The 9,873-nt window shown below is 43.7% G+C and overlaps 1 protein-coding gene across 1 annotated transcript in view; it reads left to right on the forward strand.

Moving 5' to 3' along the window:
* Nucleotides 1-6,043: 6,043 nt before the first annotated feature.
* The window catches only part of DPY19L4 (dpy-19 like 4), a 52,635-nt gene continuing 48,805 nt past the window's right edge, over nucleotides 6,044-9,873 (forward strand). The window contains exon 1 of the mRNA XM_075063111.1: nucleotides 6,044-6,268. Within this exon, the coding sequence (XP_074919212.1) occupies nucleotides 6,259-6,268 (10 nt within the window). The 5' untranslated portion in view covers nucleotides 6,044-6,258. The remainder of the gene's footprint in view (nucleotides 6,269-9,873) is intronic.

Here is a 9,873-nt window from a genome sequence, read left to right on the forward strand (position 1 = left end):
GAAAAAAATCCGCCAATAAGTGCAGGACCCACCAAGGTAGAGGAGAAACTTTGTCACAATACACATCAGTAATATATTATATAATATAAAAAAGCAAGTGTGTGTGTGTGTGTTGTGTATTATGAGTATTCCTACTGCGTTCAGTGAGTCTATATACTGCATAAAGTTACTCACATGCTTAAGTGTTCACAGAAAATTGGAGCCCAACTTTAGAAGTGATGTGACAACGCAAAGTAACAAAAAAGCAGGTATGGGGCAGGTTCAGGAAGGACGAGATTTGCCGCATAAAATCATGCAGTTTCTTGGATTAGTTACATGCATACTTTGATGAGTTAATTAAAAGTATTTTAACAAATAATACTTATTGTTATTGAACTGTCATTTATCCCAGAAAGTGCTTGTTTAAACAAACAATAGAACAAAGTTAAAAGTGAAATAAAATATATCAAAAAACAATTACAGTAAAATATACAGTGGATAATTAATGGACCATTAAAGACATAAGCAAATCAAGTCTTTTAACTATTCAATAAATAGAGATCTGAAAACATATTTCAAACTTTATTAAAAATGTCGAGGAAACCTCTAAATCTCATTTTATGCTCCACTAGAATACACAGATTAATTTCCTTTTGGCTGCTGCTAGACAAGTAATCAAATTAGTTTTCCAGTAGTTGATCAGACATTGGCCTGCCAGAGAAAATTCAGTTTCCTAGAGGCAATTCCCACAAACCTCTTCAGATGACTTGTCAGACAACTTTCTTCTGAGTCTTATAATAAATGTACAAGCCCTGCTGCTCCACTATGTCTGTGCTGTACTCAGAAGTAGTGGAGAGGGCTAGCTGCAGGGAGTTGCTTGGGGTTCCCTGATTCAGAATCATTTAGCTCCAATACAAAGTCAAGGCTGAAGGTGGGCAGCCCAACCTTACATCAGTGGAGAACTGGAAATAGCAGAGCTCTACTGTGTCATTCTCCCCTGCCCCACCTTGCCCTGGTCGCAGACAACCCCCAACATACTCAAACATCATGAAACCAAATCATAATAGGTATTACCTAAGTATCAAGTTGTTTTGTTCCAATTCTTTCTAACCAACCTCTTTGCAAATTACAATGTCTTAAGAAGTATTTAGAAACTCAGAATGTACACTTGTTTCAAAAGATGGTGGATCAAATCTTGCAATGCACCCTCAGTCGTCATTCAGGCAAGACTCGCTCAATGAGATGGCAGAATTTGGCCTAGACCATATGGAAAGGGAATGTTATCTGTCATTCTGTAGTATATCCATGGCTACCTAACCGCACACACCATGAGGCCTGATCCACACCCATCAAAGACAATGGAAAGTCTCCAACTGATTTCAGGGGACACTGGATCTGGCCCCCAAATCCTCAGGCCTTTCAATTTGAGATTATATGATTGGGCTGCCTGATATAACAGGGAATTGGACTCAGTGACCCAGAAGGCCTCTTCAAAAACCTATGTCCTATGAGATAAAAGAGTAACTAACTCTGTTAAATATCAGAGGGGTAGCCGTGTTAGTCTGGATCTGTAAAAAGCAACAAGGGATTCTGTGGCACCTTATAGACTAACAGATGTATTGGTGCATAAGCTTTCATGGGTGAATACCCACTGCATCTGACAAAGTGTGTATTCACCCACGAAAGCTCATGCTCCAATACATCTGTTAGTCTATAAGGTGCCAAAGGACTCTTTGTTGCTTTTTAACTTTGTTAACTATAAGTAGCAGGCTTCTGTAGTCTCTGGTGTTAGTTACTATATGCATAGCAGACAGACAAAGCAGTGTATTATATACTTCCTCTGTTAGACAAACTCATGCTCAGCATCTGATGGGCCACAGGAGTTCAAGCCCCCTGTGAAATAATAACATCTAACATATGTGGGGTGTCTGTATATATGTGGCTACCACTGCATGACAAAACAGAACCTGGATGGGAACTGCCATATTGTAATGAATCCATGGCTGCATACCCCAGCTCATCATCAGGAATAGAACTTGGGACTTCATCAGCAAAAGTTTAAGTACCCACTGCTTGAATGTAACACATACTTTTTCTCATCTTATTATTACCCATGGAGTGGTAAAATTACCACTATGCTCTACAGGACAAGCTAGAATTCCATTCTAGAATGACAAGCTCTTGAATGGAAGACCTTATAACTGAATTAATATACAATACAGGAGATGATAGTGCAAACGCACAAAGACATGGAAACACCATTGGTGGGGATCAGGGTTGGATTAACCACTAGCCACAGTACACCCATGCATATGACTTCTGTGATGGTTCTTGGGGTAGACACGCATGTGAGTCAACTTGTTATCCCACCTCGAGCAAGAGAGGGTCTTTTTTTGTGCTAACTGGGTGTCAGTGTAACCTACACACCACCTGAGTGTGGTGTTCTGTCCCATCTAGTGGCACTGAGACTACTTAGAAAGAGAAATAAAATGAGTCTGCTCTACAGCCTTTGCTAACAGCCAGTTGGCTTTTAGCTCATGCGATAGAGATTCATTCGTTAAGCTTCAGAAGTCCCAAATTCAATCCCTCCCACCTATGACCGGGATCTGTCGGTGTTACATCAGCTTCCTGACACCATCAGTCTTTCAGCCACTCAAGCCCTCTCCTCTGGGCCCTAATTTTGCCTTATAGGTTAACAACAGATGCACCCCAGTATCCAAGCTACCTTAAAAACTCCCCTGTGATAGCCACCCTTGACACTGGCTACTCATAGAAATTCCAGTGCAGTGCACCCGTTTACAGTTTTACTTTAAAACACTGCTCCTGTAAACCGCATGGCACTTGTGAGCACTTACGATAAAACAAAATAAGGTTTATTTAAATAAGACTAAAGATATAACTAGAAATAAGAGAGTGGCAAAAACAAGTGGTAACACTACAAAGCAAAATCATAAAATGTGATCCTGGGTCTACACTTATCAATAGTTACCTTCCCTATCAATAAAGTCGATTTTCCAAACAAGTTCAGTCTCTATTGCAGAGCTGGCTGGTTTTTCAATAACCAATATCCATAATGTTAATGGAAGCACCCTTGCTTCCCAAGGCATTTCCTCAGCGAAGGGGCATACACTCTGCTATAGTCTTTTGTTCCTATTCATGACCATGGCACAGCTAATTAGCGGGCAATTAGGGAAGTCTTAGATGAGCCATTCTCGTGGGGATTAATTTCCACTCCATGTCCATCAAGCTCACTTTCACTATAAATACATTGTTCTTTAATATTATACATACATACATCTCACAATAGTTAAAAGTCTAGAGAAATTACAAGCTTTCTGTAGACATGTCACATGATATCCCTTATGAATAATTACCCTTCAAGAAATGTGTTTGGTGTAATGAGTTTGTCAGTCTGAAGTGAGAGCTGTTTCCAAAAAAATAGGGGACCTTTTGTCATGGGGTCTCTGTGACACAGATATGGAGTCATATGAAGACATTACAGTGACATCATCGTGTACAGCCTGTAGCATAAGGCTGTATACTTCCGTGGAGCAAAAAAGCCTGTATAGAAAGCTGTGATCTCACTCCCATGGAATAGAGACCCCCAAGGAGAATACCATCCCCACCCTCCCTGGGACAGAAAGCTCTGTGTTGAAGGCTCCTATGCCACTTTAGCAGAGCCCTCAGGGACGGGATGGCCAGTTAGTAGCATCTACAGTACCCACAAAGCACCCTCTACTGTTTTGATAGGAGGCACAACCACCCAAAGCAAAATGTATGTCTATCCGTCATATGAAACAATGCCATCACAGCGTCTGTGTGTTTTCTTGTGGTGGTACACTTCAACCTGTGAGGAGCAATGGCATGAGAAGATATTGCATAGGAATGCATAGGCTCTCACTGAAGACTTGCAATGATACAAGGCTCTTTTTTCAATCAGTTTTTCGCATTTGCCTTTCCCAATGTGTTTACAACCTTTACTGATAGCTGCTCTCCATTCAGGTCTGTCCTTGGAAGTTATGTATGTTTATGCCACATGAACTGAAATTCTTCTGAAGGATGTCTTTCAAGCATTTATGTTTTCTGAGTCTCAGCTCACCATAGAGGACTTTTGCCGGGAGTCTATTCTCACGCATTCTGATAATATGACCTATCCATATAAGCAGCAGAGAATCCTGTGGCACCTTATAGACTAACAGACGTTTTGGATCATGAGCTTTCGTGGGTGAATACCCACTTCGTCAGATGAATGTAGTGGAAATTTCCAGGGGCAGGTATATATATGCTAGCAAGCAAGCATGAGGTAGAAGTTGGTTTCCATTCAGGTAGTGAATGGAGGGCCCATCCTCTAGCAGTTGAGGTGTGAACAAACAGGAGGAGAAACTGGTTCTGTAGTGGCAAGCCATTACAGTCTTTTTTCAACCGCCGACTAGATTTGGTAGTCAAATTTGCAGATGAATTGAAGCTCGAGCAGTTCTCTTTGAAGTCTGCTCCTGCAAGATGTATTGCTTCACCAGCCCTGCACCATGACCATAGAGTCTAGCTCCTAGAACCAATCCCATGCAACAAACCCGATGCCAACTCTGGCCCACATATCTACACCGGCAACCCATACACACGGACCCTACCAGATCAGCCCGCACACCATCACCGGTTCATTCACCTGCACGTCCACCAATGTAATATAGCCATCATTGCCAGCAAATGCCCCTCTGGCTATGTACATCGGAAACTGGACAGTCTCCAGGGGAAAAGGATAAATGGACACAATCAGATTTAGGAATGGCATATACAAAAAACTGTAGAGAGCACTTCAACCTCCCTGGCACACTATAGCGAGCCTTAAGGTTGGCCATCCTGCAGCAAAAACTTCAGGACAGACTCCTAAAGAAACTGCTGAGCGTTATTCATTCTGCAAATTGACACATCAGCTCAGGGGTGTTGAACAAAGACTGTGAATGGCCTTGCCAGCTACAGAACCAGTTTCTCCTCCTTGTTTTCACACCTTCAACTGCTTGAGGAGGGCCTCTCCCCCTGATGCAACCTAACCTCGTCTATCTTAGCTTTGACTGCTAGCATATATATACCTGCCCCTGGAAATTTCCACTACATTCATCTGACGAAGTGGGTTTTCACCCATGAAAGCTCATGATCCAAAACGTCTGTTAGTCTATAAGATGCCACAGGATTCTCTGCTGCTTTTACAGATTCAGACTAACACGGCTACCCCTCTGATACTTGTATCCATATAAGCTGAGCTTTGATTATCATTACCCTGTTGCTGCTTGTAGCAAAGAGTAGACATAGCAGAGGCAGGGCCCTATGGCTCTTGTATGGGATGTGGAAACGGCCTGGATTGCTTTGATCCATAACTTCATGATAGAACAGGATTTGAAGAACGATGCCCTTAACCCAACTTAGAAAAGCCTCTGCTTTCTGTATGCCTATGGAACATATGAAGTCAGGGCTGTGCTAAGTGCAGAGGAGGCACCACTGACAGTTGTGACAATGCAGCCCCAGTTTTTAGCCTTGTTTAGCGTGGAATTGCCATCTTGGGGGAAGGGGATATTAAAACTACTTTCTAGTTACAATGTTGTCAACATTTGTGATTTTTATTACAAGTCACATGATATTTGGTGTTTTCTTGAAGCTCCAGCTCCTGGAGTCATGTGAATGCATGAGAATCTATGCTTCCGCTTTGTTTTTAAAGTATATTTCTACTGCCGGTGTTGCAGAGAATAGCTTGAAAACACAACCAAAGTACATCCTAAAGATTCAGAACCTAGAATGCAAATAAAAAAAACCCAGTATATATATCTGGGAAAAAATATGATTTTAAGCTATGAGAGCTTGTGGCTTGTTCACTCAGCATCCCACTGGCTTTGCCCCTCTGGGTGTGTGGGTGAGTCTCAGAGCTGTGGGCAGTCAGATTAGTGGAAAAGGAAGTTCCCCCATGGGAGTGGAAACTGAGTGAGCATCAGTATCCTCCCCCCCCATCATACCGGAAGTGATTTGAGACCCAGCGTTGCCTCGGTACTTGCACTTGTGTGCTCCGGCCACCTCCCTGCTCTCTGAGACTAGGGTTCCCCCTGAGACGGCGGCGACACCGGGAGCAGCAGGAAGGGAGGAGCGGCCGCCCCTGCTTGTGTGGTTTAGCCGATCCGCTCCCGGTACCACAGGGAGGAGAGGCCGCCGGGAGTGCGGACCAGACGCCCTCGCCCTGGAGAGGGCGGCGGGAGGAGCAGGCGGGAGCCCTTGCGGCTCTGCCGGAGGCTGGCGATGGAGGAAGGTGAGAGGCTTCGTGGCGTGTGCCCCGTATCACCCTCCCCCGGGGCGCTAGGCCGGCAGTGGCTGTGGGCCGGGGGGAGGGGGCTGGCGCGGGACTGGGGCTCTGCCGGGGGGGCGTTGGGAGCCGCGGGGCCTGCGGCGGGGGAATTGGTGCCGGTGACAACGGGGGCTGCTCGTGCGTCGCCGCCGCTTGACGCGGCCGTGAAGTTCCAGGGGCGAGTCCGTTCCGCGCGGGGGGCGGTCACTGGCCGTTTGCCGTTGGATGGGCGGTGTGGGGTTGCCCCGGCGATGTAGGTCACAGGTGACTGTAAAAGCCGCAGCGATGCCGATCGTGTGACGGGAAATGGCAGGAGCGGGGGCTCAGTGGGCGCCTCAGGCTCGTCTTCGTGTGTTCTTAAAAATACGCGTTTAACTACATTTCACAAGGGTTTTTAACTGCCTCCGTGAGCCTGCGCCGTTGTTTTGTTTTGCACCAGTTGGAAGAAAGCATCAGCACCCTCTGGGCACCCTGCGCTGTGTGAAGACAGAGCTGAACTTCTCATTCCTCAGTTTGCTGCTTGCAGACCACTTGTTGCTTTATTAAATGCAAATCTGTGGCGCTATCTTCGCTTCTGTGTACTCTGCAGTGACTTACTGATCACAAATCCCCCTACTCGGCTATTTTCCTTTTACTCGAACCACACTAGATGAAACAATGGTAAAGCTTAAAATCATTGGATTTCTAAAAGTTCTGAAATGGGAAGTTTCTCTAATTGCAAGTATAGTAACTCCTCACCTAACATTGTAGTTATGTTCCTGAAAAATTCAACTTTAAGCAAAACGATGTTAAACAAATCTAATTTTCCCATAAGAATTAATGAAAATGAGGGGATTAGGATCCAGGGACATTTTTTTTTCACCAGACAAAAAACGATATATAGATATACACACAGTATACATTTTAAACAAACAATTTAATACTGTTCGCAGCTATGATGATTGTAAAGCTTGGTTGAGGTGACAAAATTAGGATATTCCCAGGGAATGCTTTGCTACTAAATGATGAACTAGCACTTGGCTGAGTCCTCAAGGGTTAACATGTTGTTAATGTAGCCTCTCGCACAAGGCTGCACGAACACTAGTGAGGGGAGACAGCATAGCAGACAGAGGACACACACCTTGTGTGTGGGAGAGAGAGAGATGCACACTGCCCCTTTAAGTAAGCTGACCCACTCTTAAGTGCATTGTCTTTTTAAGTGGATCAGGAAGTTGAGACAGCAGCTGCTGCCCCAGGCTCACTCTCTCTCTCCCCGTTGGTGTTTCCTCTGTGCTCTATATGGAGAAGGAGTAAGTGGGGTTCAGGAGTTGGGGGAAGTGGGACACCCTGATATTAGGCCGTCCTTTCCTCCCCTGCACAGCAAGCAGGAGTCTCGGAGCAGCTCCATTTCAGAGAGCAGGAGCAGCACATGGCAGCGTGGGGTGGGACAGCTGAACTGCCAGCGATAGCCTGCTGGGTGGCTGCAGCACAGGGAACTTAAGGAAGTGGGGAGCTGATGGGGCTGCCTGTCCACCCTGGTTACAAGTCCCTACCAGTTTGCTGCAACGGGCTGCTCTTCCTGCAAGCAGAGGACAAAGCAGGCAGCTGCCAAACGACGTTAGAAGGGAGCATTGCACAACTTTAAAAGATCACGTTCCCTAATTGATCAGCAATGAAACAATGTTAACCGGGACAACTTTAAGTGAGGAGTTACTGTACTGATTTTATGAAAAAAACTGTGGCACTTTTGGAGCCAGAGAACAATGATACCATATCCAGATGTTCCTAAATCGGGATGAGTTTTATGTTAGAAACATGGGACTATTCTTGTTGGGATGCCGCCATTTTAAAACCAAATACATTTACTACTGTAGTTAAAGTATTACTGTATTTGAAAGACTAGAGAGAAAAAGATTTTTTTTCAATTTATTTTGTTTTGAAATCACTCTGTGCACAGTTTTCCCTTGTTGCTTATGTAGGTATAACCCTTCTCACCCCCCAAAATAAAGAAACCAGAAAAATCTTGTAAAATCACAGAAGTAGGCAGGGAGTTTTAAGGGTTGTGCTGGCTTCTGAAACTACTGTTGAAATCTAGTCAGTTTCATAACATGAGTTAAGTTGCCATTGTCCCCTTGTAAGTTGTTTTAGCTCCTACAGAAACACTTCATCATTCCAATGCTGCAACTGACCTGGATGGGTGAACCTGTAAAATCAATGGCTCTCCAAGTGAGCACAAGAGTCCAACTCAGAGATCTAATCACATATAATTTCATAGTTTTTAAGATAAACCAGAAAATCTTGATTACTGTCTGCTGGTCATCACTGTTGCATGAAAGTATCCAAAAACGCATTATTTTGGCATATGGTGCTGAATATCCAGAAGTAACATCTTTATACAGTTGTCAAATCTGTAATCTCAACACTGCACATGTAAAATGATCAAATAATTCTGAGCTATAAATGAATTTAACCCAACATCATTTTACAAACAATTAAAGTGAAGCCTTCTTGATATGGCTGTGCAGAAAGCAAGTTGAACAGCGGAGATCTTTTAACTAAAAGTTGAAGACAATTGTACTGGGAACCTTGGAACACTATGAAGTGGTCATTTAAGATGAGAAGTTGCTGGACGTGAAGGAACTAGAGTAGGGGTTCTCAAACTGGTGATTAGGACCCCTCAGGAGGTCGTGAGGTTATTATGTAGGGGGTCGTGAGCTGTCAGTCTCCACCCCAAACCCAGCTTTGCCTCTAGCATTTATAATGGTGTTAAATATATTTAAAAATATTTAATTTACAAGGGGGGTCACACTTAGAGGCTTGGTATGTGAAAGGAGTCACCAGTACAAAAGTTTGAGAATCACTGAACTAGAGGCTGTGTCATAAAATCAAAATCTTGGACTTATTTTTAGTTGTCTCCTTGCTTGTTTTTTATTTCAGCTAATTAAAAGGACTTACAGAAGCGGAAACAACATTTTTTTCTCTTGTTTAAGGCAACTGCAAATCAAACAGACATAGCATACGTGTATATTTTTTTTTTACTGATTTTGGTAGCTGCTGAGCAATTCAGAAAACCAATGTCCAGATCACTGTGTTGATTGATCTGTATTTATATCAGAATTGGAGGTTTTACGTTTTTTTCTTTTGGGATTTTTCTGTGATTACTGACAAATTCAGAGTTTGCTGCAAGCATCTGTTATCATTAAAATTTAGATTGTTTGACAGAAATATATATATATATATATATATATATATATAAAAAAAAAAATTCCCCTCTCACCCCTATGGGTGGTATGTGTCTTCCTCAACCTCGGGTCCTCTACCAGAGGCCTGGGAGTTTGAGAGTTCTGCGCTATTCCTAGCACTGCACTCTTCTGGACAGAGAGCTCTGATGTTGTTCCTGGGATCTGTTGGAGCCACTCACCCAGCTTAGGAGTCAGACCCCGAGTGCTCCTACCACCACTGGGACTACTTTGGCCTTCACTTTCCACATCCTCTCTAGTTCCTCTTTCAGGCCCTGGTACTTCTCCAGCTTCTCATATTCCTTCTTCCTGATGTTGCTGTCACTTGGCACTGCTATATCTATCACCACC

This window comes from Chelonoidis abingdonii, chromosome 2, assembly GCF_003597395.2.
Source record: "Chelonoidis abingdonii isolate Lonesome George chromosome 2, CheloAbing_2.0, whole genome shotgun sequence".
Lineage (NCBI taxonomy): Eukaryota > Metazoa > Chordata > Testudines > Testudinidae > Chelonoidis > Chelonoidis abingdonii.